Consider the following 19,729-nt stretch of genomic DNA (forward strand, 5'->3'; position numbering starts at 1 on the left):
TTATAGCTGACTCAAGTTGTGTCTTACCACTATCATAGCAACTAATCAAAGAGATAATCTCAAGTACAACCCCACCCTACCATAAATGCATACCTTTTACTATGACTAATAGTTTTAGGAAATAAACACTAAAATAAAATGAGTCAGCAAACTACAGGCCAAATCTGTCCCAACACCAGCTCTTGTAAATAAAGTTTTATTGGAACACAGCCATATTCATTCATTTACATATTGTCTGTGACTGCTTACATACCACAGTGACTGAGCTGAGTCACTGTGACAGACACCTTATGACCTGACCTAAAATATCTTCTACCTAGCCAACCCCTGAATGAGAAAGAAAAAATACACGTATTTCGATGGTTAATAAGCCAAGAAAACACTGTGCTTCAAAAGAACACAACACTGAAAGGGACAGTCACCATGCCCTCTCCAGAACGTCTGCCTTAAAATTCACAGTTGATAACTCTAAAGCTTCCTTCACCTTCAAATGGACATAAATACAACAGTTAAGTTGAAAATGAACTCACCGTGGCTAGTTTCTGAACGTCTTCATCTGATGCTCCCAGAGACGCCAGGCCTATTTCTTGTGAAAATTGAGCAAACTTTGGATCCGCAAGTAGTGGAACATGTCCCAGGAGTTCGTGACATGTGTCTCTGATAAGAAAACCATGACAAAGAAATGTTCTATGAGAAGCTTTCAACTACCACTGGTTAAAATTCTAAACATAACCTTGTTACTCTAATTAATTACTGTTACCAAATTTCATTAATTCTAAGGCTTTTATCACATCTTAACAGCTCTGAAATCCAACGTACCTTACAGTCAATGGCCTCTTAAATTATACGATATATAATATTTGTAATAAAATAAGAGCAGCTATTGTAAAATGCTTGCTCTATGCCAAGAATCTGATAAGTGTTTTATTATACCTATTATCTCTTTTAATCCTCAAGAGAAACTTAGAGGATTAAAGTAATTTATTAGTGCAAAATCTAAAGGTCAGAAGTGGGTAAACTACAGCCCTAGACCAAATCTGGCCCACTGTCTGTTTTTGTGATAAAGCCAAAATTGAATCCAGCTTGCCATGATTTCTAATCTCTTGCTCTTAACCCTTAAATTGCCCTGCGTCTCAGGTTACACTTTGCCAGACACTGGGAAACAGCAGAGCATCATATTGTCATCATCAAAGTGACTTTTCTCATAGACAATTTATCTGCCTATAACACAAAGCATTCCCTTGAGCCTGCACCTTGGAAGACCGTCCCAGTCCTCTGCTTTCTTAGCCTGAACTAGGTGATAGTAGAAGCTTAGACCCTCTCTCATTTGGCTGAACTTCCATCTGGAGCCAGATGACCAGGCAAAGGCAGGTAGGTAGGTGTCACCAACAAGCAAGGCAGATGACTTACTGAGTCATTGCCATGAATCACAACTCTTCCCTGATAGCAAGCTACATTGGAATGCAGCCTCCTATGACTCTCTGGGACTAGATCAAGAGGCAGCAATATATTTACTTTCGTGACAAAAACTAATTAGCCAGGTAGTAATGAAAAGCTGTTCTCTGATTTTACTTGGGCTCCTATGGAGTGTATCACTTTAAATAGGTGCTATGATATAAATGCCAGGTGCTACCACCATTATTACAAGTATAAAGTAGGTTAGGTGGTCATGTGGTTGAAGCAAGTGAACGGTGGTCAAAGGCATAAGATAGATGCCCACACAAAACAGATGGCATTACTCAATCAAAATATCTTGTTCCCACAACTTCAACCACACCCCCAACCATGGCCAGCCTGGTAGACATGTCAGGCTGACAAGGCAGCCAAGTGAGATTTGTGGACATGATCCAAAAAGAAACTCCAAATCCATTCCTTGTCAACTGTGTGCCAATAGCTTTCTTCTTGTACGTAAATGAAATTTGTGGGAAATGATCTATGCTGTTTGTTCGCCAATCACAATGTCAAAAGCAGAGAATCAGACTTACTGAATTTTAGAGGATAAGGTGAATTTAAATGATATCTAAGCCTCTCATTTTACCTATGAATAAATTAAGGACAGAAGGGAGGGAAGATAACATATACGAGCTCATACTGTATACTGGATATTGTACTAAATGTTTTCATATCACGTTACTAATTTAATCTTCCCATACAAAGAAATTGTATTATTCCCATCTGATGAACGGGGAAGCTAAAATTTCATAAACTTAAGCATCTTTTCCAAGGTCACTCTAAGAGGCAGCGATAAGATTTGAAATCAGTTTCCTCTGCATCAAAGCTTTGCTCTTTCTGCTCTGCTGTTTTACCCTGTATTTGTGTAAATGAGAAGAGGGTGTGCCATGGTTTAGGTTGTGAGGAGGAGAGTTCAACTAAGTTGGTTCACACAAATAAAACTGTAGTATGCCGTAAGTCTCTTTTCCAGCCAATCAGTGGTCTTCAACCCTCAAATTACTTGAGGAGCCTTTTTTAAAATACCAGTGAATGGGCCCTACCTAATACCTAATTGTCCTGGACAATTCAAGCAGACTGTCCGGGACACACCTGAGCATCTGTATTTTTTAAAAATCTCTGCAGGCGATAGTAAGACACAGCCAGGGCGGAGACCCAATGTCATCACTTACGATGCTAGAAGCTCCGCTAGCAGGCTTCAAGCAACTAGTTTTTGAAACTAAAGCTGAATGCAATTATGTAATTTTGAGCTGCCCACATTTAATTCCACTACAATTACATCATTGATACTGGAGAATAAAGAAAGGAGGTGACATAAAGGTCAGTAGATAGCTAATTATTCCTACGTGTGCATTTGACTCAGTTAAAGGTCTAATTCTTCCACAGTAGGAGTGGGCCCTATAGACTCACTCCTGTGATCCGGTTTTTAAAAGGTCATGCAGTCTGCACCAATGTTGGAATTAGGATCAAGGTGGCCCACCATGGATAAATCTGAACACCCCCATTGTAGTCTATGATGTAAATACTAAAGCACCCCTACTGATCCAGGCAGGAAAATGGGACAACAATAATTCCAAAAGTAGACCAGATGTCAAACTCCAGGGAAATACTGAAGACATTTTTAGCTCATGGTATGAATAAATGAGGTGAGCAGAAACTAAAAGGATTTTTGTGGCCAACCCGTATTGAATTCTTATTGTGGGTCAGGCACTGTGCTAAGTGTTTCATAAATGTGAGAACAGGAGAGGCCATGGCTACCATGATGGTAAATTCTGGATTTACTTTTGAGCTTGTTAAATACTTGATGTAGGCTGCTGCAGAAGACATTCTTCTGTCTACATAGGTCCTGATGGAGTCCAAAAGGTAGAAGGGAAAGTGAAAAGCTGGCCATTACAAAGGAAAGAGGAAGGAACATACAAGAGAGCCAAAGACATTAAGGAGTCAATTTTCTATGGTAGAAAAAGGGGTTGTCACCTGTATTTTAAGTTAAGGTGTCATTATAAAGCCTATAACTCGCAGCCAATTTAAGAACCTTTAATAGCATTACAATGACAATGTAATCCAACTATACATAGAAGAGGAAAAAGAAATTATACATTTGAAAGGAAAAACAATCACACACTACAGCAGCGTAAGTTATAGTGTTTCATTAAGAATGAAAGCCTGAAGCCATGTGTCCCACAGAAGCATTCATGGCACGTCAGGGGTGCCCGTTGCCCTGTTCTAAGCAGAAACGATCGCTCTGTATTGCGCTAGTTTGTGCCCTCTCCTCAATTGTCCTTCTGAGCCTGAGGAAGGAGCCGCTGCTCAGATTGCTGAGCAAGTACAGCTGCAGTACGTACAGGAACCCCACTTCTCCTCGAGCCAAGGTTTTAAGCACCTATATTTCAAGACCAGAAAGAAGGTTATTATTCTTTGGGACTTTATTGGAACAGCCTCAGAAATAAACACCAGATTATTCTCTATCCCCACGTCTTCAGCTAACACTGGAGGATGTAGACAAAGTCAACGGAAGTACAAAGGTCTTTAATATTACTAACCAAAGCAATTAGTTAACTTTGAAAAGTCTACATTTCTTTTGTTTCTTTGAGACTGAAGAACTTAGAAGCTGGGTTGACTAAAGCTCTTCGGAGCTGAAAGAGGTTCCGGACTACTGGGGGTCCAAGGGAGCAAGCTGAGCCTTCTCTCCAACCTTTGCATCAATTAAGTTCTGTTGGGATGAAAGCATGCCATTTCACCCTATTTACAAAATGCAACAGCTATTATGTCCTGCAAGCAAAGTAGCTCCCTACGTTGGTTATGTATGTCATCCATAGCTGGACCCCTGAGTATCTAATTATAAACAGGTTTCCGAGGTGCGTCCACAGCTCTTGCCTTATTTCACCAGATCGTTCCAAAAAAAAAGATTCAATTATTTGTCTATAATTGCACCTGTCAGTACATGCTGCCTCCAATCTCTACATCGGCAAACTTTCCTCTTTTTAACTCACATCCTTTTGATGCATTTTTGCCTGAATAATGCTTTTCGGAGCCCTTTTCACAATAGGGCTCTGTTCACTGGAAATGGAGGACCTTTCAAAACTGTTAACACTGTAAAACATCATGTCTCCTTTTGAAGAAGAAAAAAAATAAAGACAGAAAGAATGAATGAAAAGCTGATATCAGACAGTAAACTTTGGCTGCTCTAAATTGGAATCTTCTCTAATAAGCCCTGTTAGAAGGACCCTAAGCCTCCCAAAATGGCCTACAAAGGGGCCTGGGCAAAATGCCTCCAGGGAATTCTTAAATCATTCTAAGAAAGTTGCCATTTTTCTGCTGCCTGGAGAAATCAGGGTCCCGGTTGTTAAATGCAAATTCAAAAGGAGCCTGGCATTTTTCCCCCTCTCATCCGTTGGCAAAGCCGGCTGTTTCACGCTACCTGTTGAACAGCTCCTTTTTATTTCTGCTGTAAATTGAAGCCTTTAACAAGTAATGAGTGAGCATCCAACATTTGCTTCCCATCCCAAATCAGCGAATCTGTCTTTCAAACCATATTTCTATAGGTTTTGTTTGTTCTAAATGACACAGAAGCCAATACTTTAGCTAAATCATGAAGAGAAAGAAAGGAAGACGAGTGGGGGGACTGGAGCGCTTGCACTGATGAAAGGAAGCGTGGGGATGAGCTGGGAACCAAAATGGGGTGGTGGTTGTTCTTTCAGCGTTCACGCCACATTTGGTGGGTAAGGGCAAGTCATCTAGGATAACACGCCGGGAAGCATTGAAAAGGCGGTGACCCAGTTTGTTTTCACTGCACTAAGGAGATGATAACAGGAATTAATTTGGTATAGAAGCAGTTTTTGTTTTTCAGTGCTCACTCTGGAGCCATATACGGAGTTTCTTTAGTTTAGATTTGAAATAGCATACTGTATAATCTGGCCCAGATTTTCGGCAGCTCTTACGATCATTTCCTCTTCACCTCCTTATCCCAGTGTAGATAAACACATATGTGGCCTTGTTTTCACTAAGCCAAGCCCTGGAAAAAGTCTTCTTTCCTTATTTCCCCCTAGGAATCATAAGAAAGGCCACCAATGTTACTCTTCGGCACTACGATTCTTTTGAGACGGGCAGAAGAGACTGTAGTTATCTTTTTCGAAATTTAGCTCAAGAAGCATTTACTGTGGGCCTATTATGGGTCGGGTACTATGTTAGGAACTGAGGCTTCAAAGTAAATAAGGCATAATCCTAGTGTAACTCCTAGCAAAGTCACAATATGGTTCCATAAAAGTACAGTCAAACAGCAAGTCCTAACATTCCTGACCCAGGGAAAGGAAGTTTCAGTTCTTACAAGAACCACAAACAAACTGCAGGGGAAACTGTTGATATGTCTCTAGTTCCCCATCTCAGATATTTCTTATTTCTTAAAGAAAGAAGAGGTTTCTAACTCTTTCCCTGCCTCCTCCCAACCCAATTTCAATAAATATTAAGGGGGCAATATCAGACAATGGTTGAAAGCATATACTCTACAGGCAGGCCCAAGTCCATACCCACATTCCTCCATAGGCATGTTACTTAGAGCAGTGCTTTGCAATAGGACTTTCTGCAATGAGGGAAATACTCTATATATGCATCGCCCAGTATGGTAGCCCCTTGGCAAAGGGGGCTATTGAACAATTAAAATGTGGCTAGTGCTACTGAGGAACTGAATTATAGTGTTATTTAATTTTAATTCATACATTTAAATAGCCATGTCTCTGCCACATTGGACAGCCCAGACATACTGTTTTCTCAGCTATAAAATGGAGATTATAAGGGTCTCTATCTCATGGAGTTCTTAAACAATGCAGTAAGATACCACATTAAATGTAAGCTCCCAACAAGGTATGCATTAGTAGTCATATTACACTGAGTTGTAACTACACCTAAATCTATTATATTTCAATAAGTTTTGCTCTTTTGGAAGATATTTTATTACTTAAATAAGAAGCAATAAGCGTCTCAAAGACAGAGGTCATGCTATGTTCATCTTTGGCTTCCCAGTGCTTAGAAAAGCATGGTACATAATAGACGTTCAATGACTGCTTTTTGAACTCAACTGAATAGAAGAGTGACGAAGGGGCACTATTGCTCCATATCTAGGTAAACCCAAGCGAATCCCAAGTATAATTTTTCTAATTTCCAGTGTAGCATAAGGGCTTTGGACTAGATCTTGGTTTTACTATTTTCTAGTTGTGTGACTGTAGGGAAATGACCTGACCTCTTTGAACCTTGGACTTGCCATCTGTAAAATGGTGACAACCTGCCTACCTCACAGAGATGCGTGGGATGATGCCAGATGAACAGAACGTGTGTGGGAAATGTCAGATAACGTTTTCCTTCTCTCTCAGGGTGGCTTCCGTGCCTGTCAATAGATGTAATAATTTTCTACACAGTAGTGAAGGGTATTAACCATGGTTATCGCTTCCTGGCCTAAAAATATTCTATCATTTTGAATTTCTTCTGAACTTGCAATTTAAAAATGCAAATATTCCTGACAAAAAAGTTCTCCTAGGTCATCTCAGTCATCCACTCCTGGAGGTACATCAATGAGCTTCTCACTGAACACATGGCACTGAGGGAACATAAATTATGATTCAGGTACAAGTGCCTGAGTGCTACTTTTGGATTACAGGCGCCATGCAAAGAAGGTGAACCTTTGGGGGTGGAGTAGTGGGAAAAAGGAATTCTGCTTTGAATTTGCTAAAAAAAATTTTAATTTAAAAAAATTAAGTAAATATATATTGATTTATATATTTTTTGTAAAAAATTATATATACATATATATTTATATATATATGTATATATGATATATATGTATATATACACACATATATATATATATATGCTTTATTCCAAGTCACTACATTTAACAGCCTAAAAGAATAAAAGCAAGGCTCCAACAGGCACTTAGACACAAATTTGGTTTCAAAATGCACAGGTTTTAAAAAATGTCTTTGGTTTTGTTTTTATAGAATGTCTATTGTTACAGTGCTTGGAGCTCTTGAGACAAAAGTCTCTGTAAAAAGTCTTAGGGGCTATTTTTGCTTTTAGACACTTCACAAAACCAGACGTGATATTATGATGGAAAACTTGGGAGTCCCGGTCTAGGCGTGTGGCCTTGAAACTAAGGACACGCTGGGATTTTATGAGGCACATCAGCCTCCACATGAATTTAAGAGGTGCCAAGTAAGAGTGACCTACTTGGTATTTACATGAAGCTTTTTCTCTTCAAAGATCAAAGCCGTTATTTCATCATCCCTCCCACGGGGAGGTTAAGTGGTTTGCTGCCAGTCACACAGAGCTGATAGTGGAGCCTGGATGTCAGGGCATGCAGACCATATGTAGGTCCTTCTGCCTGTGGACGTGGACACAGCACCATTCTCTCTGCATTCCTACACTGTACTGAGGCACTTTTCCCTTCTTTTTCCAATAAAGTAGGAGATACCGCCTCTTGATAAATGGGACAGGCTAATGGACGTCCTGTGAAGATCAAAAGAGAGGGAGGGCTTCTCACAAGCCTGGTAGGTGGACGGGAGACTGGAACCAAGGACACAACGCTGGACCATCCAATAGGCACATACAGTACTTAGCAGGGCCACCAAATTAAAGTAAGAAAGTGTTACTTTACTATCTCATACAAAACTTATAGTTAGAAAGCCAAGAAAGAAGCCATTCAGCTTCAGCACACATAAGTTTTGAGCTTTTCTGTTTAGTGCTACTGTTTAACATAAAACAGTGGTTAATCCCACAAATGCCAGCACTACTGCCTGATTTCAAATTCTGACTCCCTCACTTGCCAGCTGTGTGACCTTGGGCAAGTTACTTAACCTTCCTGTGCCTCGGTTTCCTCATCCATAAACTCAGAATAATAATAGTAGCAACTCAAATGGTTGTTGTGAGTATTAAATGAGTTTATCCACATACAAACTTCAAATACTGCCTGGCATATGGTAGTTGATATATACATGTTTGCTATGACTAGTAAAAAAAAAACAAAATGCTGCTGTTGTTGTTTTTATTGTTATTGAAATGATCTTCGTTAGTGGACGGAAGGGATAGACAATATTTTCAGGTGTTAGGGCCACTAACATCTTAACTGGTCCTGGGCGTAGCCCCAACAAAACTTCTCCTGAGCGGGGAGATGGCTGCTACGCTGGGGGTGTGAGCTTTGGGTTACAATGCAGACACGGGAGGCCAGAAGGGATTGCCTTTCAGAGAACATGTCATTTTTTGAGACTCACTGGTAGTAATGCTTCTTTGCAGTCCTGAACAGCAAACGTGAAAATAGCCCTGTGGACGTAGCCAGGTGGCTGAGCAGGTAGTTTGGCACCGGGTTTGGGTGCCCTGTGGGAAAGAGCAAGTTTAAGCTGAACAAAACTCCTAGGAAGGAAGGTTAAAGTCTATGACTTTAAGCTCTGGCTTACCCTCCTGGCTCTGCTGTGAGACCTTGCTCAGACTTGACTGTAGCCGGGCCCGACACTAAAAACACCCATGATTGCCAGGGCGTAAGTCAGACAAGTTCACAAACCCACAATCTCTCAGACGGCAGCAAGGAGGGAAAGCTGGGAAAAGAAAGATCCTATTTTTCCTCTCACTGCAGACCTAGTGAGAGGCCTCTGTTGGATTAAGAGAAGAGGACCCAACTTTTCTTATAAATTTGAAAGCCTGCATCTTTACCTGCTGATATTATCACTTAACAAGTCAGGACTAATGTCTGAGCCACAAGAAAAGGATATAAATGACATCTTCTGCCAGTTTTAGAGAGGGCTCTGTTCTAATAAGCAAGGGCTCAGCATAAAGTTCATTTACTTTACTTAGAAAAGAGAGGAAAAATATGACAGAAATAATTCACTTTTACTTTTCTTGTAAAATTGAAACACGGTGGCCATTATAAGAACACTCACCTGGCTGCCAAACCTTTTTTAAACTTTAAAACAGTTATATTTAAAAATAACATTAATTGCCCCTAAAACGCTCAACTGCGGCAAGAAAGATTTTCCTTAATGCAAAAGTGGTTCATTGTATTATGGCAATAAATGTTGCAATATTAGTCACTGGTGTCATGAATTATTTCCTAATGATTGAAAGTTTGCTCTTTGATTTGAAAAGGGACACGGCAGGCACAAGCAGAAGAAGACGCATCCACATTAGTGAGGGCTGATAATCACTCATCCTGATGCAGCCCTCAGTGGAGAACTCCTCGATAGAATATGCTTATGCTCTGCTGTGCCAAGTATATTTTTGTTACTCGTATGTTAAGCACAACACCTGAAAAATAAAACGGAATGAATATTTTTAAATGTTTTCACTAAAGCATTTTTAAAAAGGGATTTCTGATGCAAAATTGCACAATTACTTTGGCAATAGCTCTTCTGGAAAGACAGATATTGCACTGGCTCACCCTCAGAGAATTGATTTCAAAGAATATGGCTTTCTATTTTAAATTCCTGGTTGTTTCTCCCTGAGCAACGGAAAAGGGGTTGGGGGCTTGTGCCCTGGGCAATGTTTTATGTTCCAAAGGGTACCCGGCACAGCATCATGAGACATCTGCCACCTGTGGTCTCCAACCAGAAATCTACAACAGGGTGGATTTGGCCTACACTGAAGAGAACAAGACTGGATTGTCCTATGTAACTAAGAGTAATGCCTTAGAAAATAGGGTCTCTTGCCCTACCTGCTTTATTTCTGAGATCTCAGTCAAGTCCCTACAGCTTCTGAGGGAACACAGGAAAGTTGGCCCCAGAAGAATATGGTTCCATTAAACTGTGTTTCTTATTAAAGAGGCCTGCATTTCTAAGAGACCACCAGGCAGCAGGACTACAGATGTGATGGCAAACAGTACACCCCAGCCCATGTGGGCATGCATGCTCAGGAAGCAAGTATTCCACACCCACCTTGTACAAAACACAAGTCTGTAGGAACTACGAAGACGGGAGACCACAGATCCCTAGAAGGAAGAGTCACGGGAAGACAAGCCAAAGGAACTAAAGCAGAGCTAGGAGGAGTGGGGTCAACACAACATCGGAAATCTAAAGCACCCTCTGAAAACCAGAAGCTTGATGCCAGAGACCAGACCAGGCCAAACCCGACCAGGGACTGAGGGAAAGATGCCTCCCTCCAACTCACCTCTCTTTCCAGGATGCCCAAGACTTTCCTAAACTGAATCACCACGCGCTCCAACTAGAAGCTTCTAGAGACATATTCAGACGTGTTCCTACCTCTCTGATCCACTCTCCTCCGTAGGAGAAGAGCACCCTCTCACTTCCGACATGGACAACACCCCCCCACCACCACCATGGGACAGTGTGGCGGTGCTACTCAGGGCTTCAGCCCACTTTGGACTCGGTTTTCACTTTATACACCAGGTTTGGGGACCCACTCCAACATCAGTCTGGATCTTCTTCCTGCACTGCCTTTCCCAACTGGTCTAGCGTTAATTACAGGCTTCTGAAGGAGAACTGACACATGAACAAATAATTACCACGCAGTATCGTAAGTGCTAACATAGAAGTAAGGCAAAGTGCTACAGGAACAGCTAACTATGCCTAGAAAAGTCTTCACAGAGAAGGCTGTGACTGAGCTTTAATCCTAGAGAAGTAAAGGATTTTACTGGACTCATTCCAAGCAGAATGAACCACCTGTGCAAAAAGATGGAGTCACGAACCTGGTTCATGGGGATGGTGAAAGGTCCAGTGTTGCTGGAACATAAGGTTGTAGAGGGGGCAGAAAGAGAAGCAGGTAAGGTTTGATGAGATCAAACTTCTTCCCTGTATGTAACAGGGAAACAAGAGAAGCTAAACAAGGGAATGTGATTCTCAGTTTTGTGTTTTAGAAAGGAAACAGAGTCTACAGATTGCTTCTAAGAAACAGGAACATAATAATTGGCAGATGGAGCAGCAGTGTTAACAAGGCCAGTCAAATTTCTTCTTCTAGAACAGTGCTTCTCACCAAGAGCAATGCTGTGCCTCCCCCACACACACCCACACACATACACACACACAAAAGGACATTTGGCAATATCCAGAGACATCTTTGGTTATACATCTGACAGGAATGGAAGGGTGCTCTTGACATCTAGTGGGTAGAGGTCAGCGATGCTGCTAAACATTCTCCAATGCACAGGACAGCTCCCAAAATACCAATAGTGCCAAGGTGGAGAAATGGTGGCCTAAAAGACGATGTGGTGGCCAGGAGATGCAATGTGGCACAGCCCACGATGGACAGCCCAGAGAAACACCAGGAGCTTATGGGGCATCTCAAACTTGTGTTCTGCCACTAGCCACAGGCTGGGTGATGCTCACACACCCACGCAACTTGGAATGCTGCTTCTTTCCGTTTCATTCCACTGAGTGAGACGGATGCTATTATTGGGATAACCTTGAATTTAACCCAACCGACTTTTTTTTAAAGGAAATCGTTTGCAAACTTCAATACTCAATTAGTGACAAGGTTGCTGGCAATCACAGCTGATCAAAGCATGCAGCTATGCACTGCCTCCGGCGCTACTCAAAGGGAGAAACGGCAAGAATATCTCCTTCCTTCTGGCAACATCAGCACCTTTCAACCCAGGTAAAAGCACGTGGAACAGCAACTCGTCCCACCAAGGAAACCAGGAGTCACCGATTCTGCAAGACTTTCTCTAGCATCCTCCAGGCCAGAAAACTTTCCCCAGGGAACCAATCCAATCTCCCATCACTTTTTAAACCCAAGTCCCATTATCTGGCCAGGTTTAGAGAACCCAGAATCTTTAAAATGCAAAATGCAAAAAGCAAGCCAAAGATGTGTTTAAAACCCAATGTGTGTTGAAAGCTGTGATATCAAAATACGTTCTGCCCAGCCTGAAAAGGAAAATATAATTCTTTTTTTCAGGTTATGTCTTTTTGCTGCTTTCACTCTCATTTCTACCTGCATCTATCTTCAGGGATCACGTTGGTCTCATTAGCACTGCCTCCACTGCAACAGTTCAGCGATCGAAGGCAGTTATTTGGAAGCTGAGTACAAACACAGTAGCCAAGTTCAACTTCACAAACTAGAGAATCTGCCCTCTTGGTTTTCAATTGAGGAAATGGGATTTCGTTACAAAGACAATGCCTGTGAAAGGGCTTGGGCAGGAAGCAGCACTGGAGTATAGGGTCTCATAGATTCAAACTATGTGGCTGGGAAAGGACTTGGGGCTTTGCAACACACAAGGATTAAAGGGATCTTTACTGAAAACGTTGTCGGCATAGCGTGTTTCGAGAAGGATTCAGTGGAAACTGGTAGCAGTGGTCGCCTCTGGGGAAAACGAAGAGGGTGGGGAGGGAGCCAGAGGGAAAGGAAGTCCCTGTTCACAGTACACCCTTCCATGGCTTTGAATTCTGAATCATGTACATGTGTTACGTGTCATAAAAGAACAGGAATGATTTTTTTCAAAGAATGGCATAAAACCCACCAATAAGAAAAGAGCCTGTAAAAACAGCCCCGAGTTAGTGAATCCCAAGTTTCCATCCTCTGAATTAGCGTCCTCTTGTCTGAGTCCTCATAGGAGACAAGGAAGAAGAAAACACTCAAATCTATAGTGGGAGCTTTAAATTCACTTCTGATTTTCCATCCTTATTTCCAAATACAAGGGCTTCTCCATCTGGAGGTCCCACCCGTTGGCACCTCAAAGACAACATGCCCCCCAACCCAAATCGTCCTCTTCTCTCCCTCCTCCCTCCAAGCCAGATACTCCACCAATCTGTTCAATCATAATTAAAAATAACTACACATTCAGCTTCCCAATCAAAACATCTTAGCGTTACCTTAGGGACCCGCCCCTCTCCTCACCGTCATCAGAGTCACCAAATAGTGTTAACTCCATCTCATTGTTTTTCCCAAAAGCTCCCTCTTGTCCTGTCTCACTGAGTTTTCCTAATTCGACGCCTTATAAACGATATACCTTCACTGGAATGTGAGTTTCCTGTCTGGTTTTCCAGCTATTTCATCCCCCATCATCTTTCTTAAACAAAATGATCCGACCATGCCTAAGAAGCTTGGATAGCTCTTTACTGACTACAGAATTAAGCCCAAAGCACCTAGCGTGGCAAAGAGCCATTTACACTGAGGACTTAAAGAAACATTTCATCACCTAATATGTAACCAATGCATTGGCCATTTGGGTGTAACAAGCCTTGCTCATTTATGCCACTTGTGTGCCTCCGCAACTTTGCATTTGCTGTTTCCTTGACTTCAAAGTTTTCCCTTCCCTCCACATCCTCCCTTGTCCTAAAAAGAAATTCCTACATGTCCCCCACTTTGAGACCCCCCCACTCAGTTTATACCTTCTCTGAAAAGCCTTTCAGGATTGCTTCCTCCTCTGTGCTTCTCTGAAACTTTGTATATAGCCCCAGTGTAGCCCTAACCACACTCTTTCATAATTATTTATGTTTCTATCTCCCCTGCCAGAATGTGAGCTGCTTAAAAAAAAAAAGCTGCTATATTTTATTCATCTTTGAATCCACTGCACCTCCCTGCTAGCATTGCACATAAATGTTTGCTGAATGAATTGGCTGAAAGTACATTGGTAAAAATGTAACACATTATCCCAAAATTTTATAGACTACTGTGGCTAAAATCTCATTTCTTTGCCCTCTCTCTCTGCATACCTATTGGCATGCTATCACAGGTCTCAGGAGGGCCAGTTATTCAAAGGGAACTAACAAAGTGCTTGCTATTTGTAAACAGGGCCATTTGTAAACCCTCTGGGCTAGATTTAGAGATTGCCTTTCCTTTCTAACGCTGACAACTTTCCTTTGAGCCCTCACTCCACTCTAAGAAGCATTTCTTTTCCAAATGTCTTGAGCCCTATAAGTAACCTTTGTTTATCCTACAAACACTTTCAGGGAAGCTGACAGGAGCTTAAAAAACAATGCAGTGATTCTGCAGGGACCCACCTGGTCAGTGAGCTCCATGCCCACCTAGGGGGGGGATGGGGCTTCGTAGGCTCAGCTCCAATCTCTGCCCACTTAACTACTTGAATCTCCAAGCGCTCTCTGCTCCCCAGTGAAGACAATGGCAGACCATTAATCACAAGATTATTCAAGTAAAACATCATCATAAGCAACCTAATAACCCTAGTGGCCTGAAGAACTGTGGTCTTTTGGGTTCCTGGACCCAATTTCAGTGTGTGGGTGGGGGGTAGTTTTCCCACCAACAAGGAGAAATTCTCTGTGACACCACCTAGGGGTCCTACAATTTAACTCAATTCTACCCAGAGATAGCACCAGATTCCACAGGTTAAGGGCTCAGTGCTATAAGACTGAGTTCCCCCACCCACTTCAAACCCCAGTTACAAGTCCAGGTTTGTCATCTGTGCTTCCGAGCAGCCTACTATAGTTTCAAGGTTACAACAACTCCTGCCTTGGGTTTCAGACACCAGTCAGTCGTAAGCCCAGGTTGCTACCTGAGCTTCTGATTGACTGGCTATCAACCAGAAGTTTCCTGGACCCCCTCCTCAGGTTTGATTAATTTGCTACAGCAGCTCACAGAATTCAGAGAAGCATTTTACTTACTGGATTACTGGTTTATTATAAAAGGATATGAAAAAGGACACAGATTAACATCCAGTTGGAAGAGATACATAGGGCAAGGTATGTAGGATGGGGCGGATAGCTTCCCAGCTCTCTGAACCCCATCCTTTTGGGTTTTTATGGAAGCTTCATTACATAGGCCTGATTGATTGAATAATTGGCCATTGGCAATTGATTGAACTCCCTTACAACCCCTCTTCCTTCCCCAGAGGCCTATAGGGTGAGACTGAAAGTTCCAACCCTCCAATCACAGGGTTGGTTCCCCTGACAGCCAGCTTACACTCTTAGATGACCTGGAGGCTTTCCAAAAGTCACCTCATCAATATAACAAAAGACTACATTTCTTCTGTCACCAATGACATTTCAAAGGTTTTAAAAGCTTCCTTCTGGAAATGGGGACAACGACCAAATATGTGTTTCTTATTATAAATCACAATGTTACAAGTGGGTGACAAATTAGATCGGAGCTAGGCACTCATTTGAATGGAGTCCAAGGGGGTAAAGACCTAGAGATTGCTCCCAGCTTCAGGGAGCTTCTGCTCTGTTCTCTCCACCCCGAATGTTCCTCCCAGATATAATCACATTCTGAACTCTGCTCAAATGTCACCTCCCAAGAGGTTGCCCTAATGACTCAATTCAAAAAAGGAGCACCCATCACTCTTCATTTCCTCCCCCTACGTTATTTGTCTTCACAGCACTTTTAGCACATAACAGCACTTGTGCTCGATGCCATATTACTTATCTATCTGTTTATATGCTAGCTATTGTCTCCCCCAAACCCCCACCTCATTCTTCCAGCGGGGCAGAGACTTTGTCTTGTTCCTGGACAATCCAAGAACACAGCAGTCTCCCAATAAGTGTTTGGGGTTTTGTTTTGTTTTTCCAAAGCACACAAAGAATTATATTTCAGAGCACTACTCTCAAGTAGTTTATGATTTCAGGGAAGATTAAAATGTTAAAACATATATATAGTTGCATACATATAACAGATGGATAATAAGGAGAGTAAATGACAGATTGCCTGAGGAAGGACAGATTACGCACAGGGCGGCAAGTGTTTCCCAGAGGAGATGGAACTTGCATCCACCTTGAAGGCAGTGGAAAGTTCAGGAAGTTCAGGAAAAGAGCCCGGGGCATTTCACCCTGAGAGACTGTACAATGCGAGGTGTCATGAGGCCAAAACATTACCATGTGCGGGTTTCCAACTTACCCTCTGCTCCGAGCCCACCCCTGAGCGAGCATTCAGCATCACCACTTGGCTTCTCCCTGCACTCTTAGACCACCCATTGTCCAAGAAAGAAAGGGAAGAAGTCCCAAAGCTGGAATCTCTGAAGGAAAGCTGACAGAGCCCAAGCAGAATCACAAACCCCATATACATCTAGAGGTGGTGGGTAGGGCTGCAGGAATGTTCAAGAAACTAAGACATCAGGGAGAGCAGAGCACAGAGTTCTGAATTTGGGGATGATGAAAGGCCGGAAGAAGCAGGGATCGGTGCCGCATGTGTAACCTCCTTAACATGTGAAGAGCCTCCGCATGGGAGAGGTACGTGTGTCCTGGCTGTGTGTCAATGGTTACTTTGCCTTCATCGCCTCATCAGTAAAAACAGAGATCCTAATGGTACCTTTACCACAGGGTTACCGTGGGGATTAAATGAGTTGATGAGAGCAGCATCTGGCCAGTGGGAATTATCTTTATTATGAGAATTCCATCTTCAATGTAACATTATCCTAACGGTCTATATGGATCATGGCTTTTATGAAAATTACACATGGCTTAAGGAGCAACGTCATCAAAAGCCTGACCAAAGTGGAAGGTTCAGTGCTGGCATAAATTTAGAGAGGCAAGCGAGACTGTCAGAGGCCCCCGTGTCCCCAGCTGAGCAGTCTAATCTGGCAGTGAGCCCTTCTTTCCCCAGGTGAGTGCTGAGCACCTCACCAGCTAGAAGGATGCAATTACTCAAGAGGAAAAGAGGGCCTCCATCACTTTCAAATAAACTGAGCAGTGACCACCACTCCACAGTGAGGTAGTCTCCATCCAGCCACGGCTTCCAGGGTGGGTACTCACGGTTCCGGGGTGTAGAGGGGGTCCGAGCCATGCCGGATGTACTGAGTACAGTGGAACACTCTGTAGGCCAGTCCTGCCAGAAAGTCTCGCGGACTCAGATATCCAGCCACCGGCCTCACCGTGAAGCCAGATCGTTCTAAGGAGGCAACAGAAAGAGCCAACTAAATATTACCCTGACAGGACTTGAGGGCCCGCACAGGGCTTCCTACCATGTTTCCCTGAAAATGAGACCGGGTCTTATATTAAGTTTTGCTCCAAAACACACATTAGGGCATATGTTCAGGGGATGTCTTATTTTTTCGTGTACAACAATCTACATTTATTCAAATACAGTCATGTCATCTTCTTCTGCAGCATCGTCATAACGTACTGAATGCACCCGTCTGGCTGACAATTTTAACTGGGGCTTATATTCAGGTAGGCCTTATTTTGGGGAGAACACAGTATAATTTATAAGGATATTCTAGAAACAAAGTAATCAAGGTCCTAAAACTCCTGACAATTAAATGACATATATAGTTGACCCTTGATAACGTGGGTTCGAAGTGCCCAGGTCCACTTGTATGTAGATTTGTTTCCATAAGGACAGTCTGCCTTTCCTGTCCACAGGTTTCACATCTGCAGATTCGAGCAACTGAGGATCAAGACAAGTATGGTCACATTCCAAACCACATTTTCCCAACCTGAATGGAAAATACTGCGTTCTATCTGCGGTTGGTTATATCTGGGGATGGGAAGGGCCTACTGCAGAGTCAAGTTACATGCGGATTTTCACTGCACAGGGAGCCTCTGCATTGTTCAAGGGTCAACTGTACTGTTAACAGCTATGGCGTCATACCTTCTACTTACTAAAATACACTGTTGAATGACAGTTTCCAGGAGGACAACACATTCATTAAAATGGAAAGAAAGATGAAAAAAATATTTAAGGATTTAAATTCAGAAGCCAAATTAAAATAAGAAAGCTCAAATACACAGGAGATTACAATCTAAAGCAATGCTTACCACGCCATTACTTGGTGTCTTTCTAAAACACACACCTAGGTAGGGATGCATTCTTCGTGTGTGTGGTCAGGTAACTCACAGCTAACTCACTCCCTTCACTAGCATTGTGGAATCAATCCACACTACAGCTTTCTACTGTCAATACCATCTAATTCCTTCATTCTATATTGTTGTTTTCTGTGATATTATGAAAGCAATCACATCAGTTACTGAAATTTGAAGCGGTACAGTAAAGCTCTATATGATTCGTTGGTTTATGGTAAGAGGGAACAAAATAAGCAGCGCATCACAAAACCTATAAAATCATTCTACACTGCTAACTCAGTTAGGCTGTGGACCATCCACGTTCTCAGTTTAAGGGCTTCCTACTGCTTCCTCCCCAGGAAGGCCCAGGAATTTACGGCTGGAGGACTACTCTTCTTTCACATATCAGCATTATAGAGGCTCATCCTGAAAGCCTCAGCTCATTAGGATAGCACCTCGGAATGGTCATAAATGGTTTTTAAAGACAAAAACCAATTAAGCTTATAAAACAAGTCCCTCTGGAGTTTCTGGCGTCTACAAGGAAATAACCCTGTTCTCCGCCTCCTCAGACCCATAATTCTAACAGTATTATGTTCATTCCAAAGCTTTCACTTTGGATTGTTCCCCACCGAATATCAAAAAGATAAGTGTGTGTTCCTCTTTTTCTATTTTATGTCAATTAAACCAGTGTATCCCACATGTGGGACATGAGCAGTGGTACACAGAGGAATAGTCTTTATTTTAATAGTTATATATTTTATTTTTATATAAAGTTTTTTAAATATGCATCTATCACATCAAGAACTCTCAATTTGTGGATACCATTGCTTTAAAAGTTTCCTTTTTAAATAAATTAGGTATTTTTAAAGTGATTCAATTAAAAGAAATAAAAACACATATTCTGACATTGTGCTTGCTATACGCCAATGAATGATACATTCCAGTTCACCAAGCGTTGTGAAAAACAACAATAAAACAATAATAATAATAATAACAACCAAGACTCTGCTATACTTAATGTGTGCCAAGCAATAACATTAGGGCTATAAAGTATATCGATTAGTTTACCCTCCCAACCCATTGTGAGGTAGATAAAATTGTTATCTTCATTTGTGGGGAAGAAACTGAGGCAGAGAGAGGTTAAGGTAACTCATCTAAAGTCACACAGCTATGAACTCGCGGAGTAGGGACTAAATCCCAGGGCATCCAGAATGCATGCTATACCATACCACCTCTCCTAAAAGTGTTAAGTTCAGAGACAGATATGGCAAACATTATGAGATGATATTCTAATTACTGGAGTTTGAGAAACAATGAAGTAGAAAGCAACCACCATATATGAGCAACCAAGCCCATGGTAAATATATAATATGCACATAACTCTGTAGGAAAAGAAGAGGGACGTGTCAAAGGCAGGGCCATTCGGGAAAATGCAATCTAGTTGAGCAATAGCAGAAGGCATTGTGTAAATAGGGGCAGACGAAGTGACACTTATCAGTGGTTCTCCACCCCTTCCCCTCAGAAACAAATATCGTGGACGATGTTTACCCACGGGGCCCTCTCATCGTGCTAGGTGTGGTTCTCAGTGCAACAGTTATCAGACCACGCCTGTCTCGCTCCTG

General features: G+C 42.1%; 1 protein-coding gene across 1 annotated transcript in view; it reads right to left on the bottom strand.

The window, feature by feature from the left end:
* TPH2 (tryptophan hydroxylase 2) overlaps nt 1-19,729 on the bottom strand; it is a 90,612-nt gene that overhangs the window by 37,913 nt on the left and 32,970 nt on the right. The window contains exons 7-8 of the mRNA XM_019748931.2: nt 17,079-17,214; nt 531-657 (exon numbers count right to left, since the gene is read on the bottom strand). Coding sequence (XP_019604490.2) covers nt 531-657; nt 17,079-17,214 — 263 coding nt within the window. The remainder of the gene's footprint in view (nt 1-530; nt 658-17,078; nt 17,215-19,729) is intronic.

This window comes from Rhinolophus sinicus, linkage group LG02, assembly GCF_036562045.2.
Source record: "Rhinolophus sinicus isolate RSC01 linkage group LG02, ASM3656204v1, whole genome shotgun sequence".
NCBI lineage: Eukaryota > Metazoa > Chordata > Mammalia > Chiroptera > Rhinolophidae > Rhinolophus > Rhinolophus sinicus.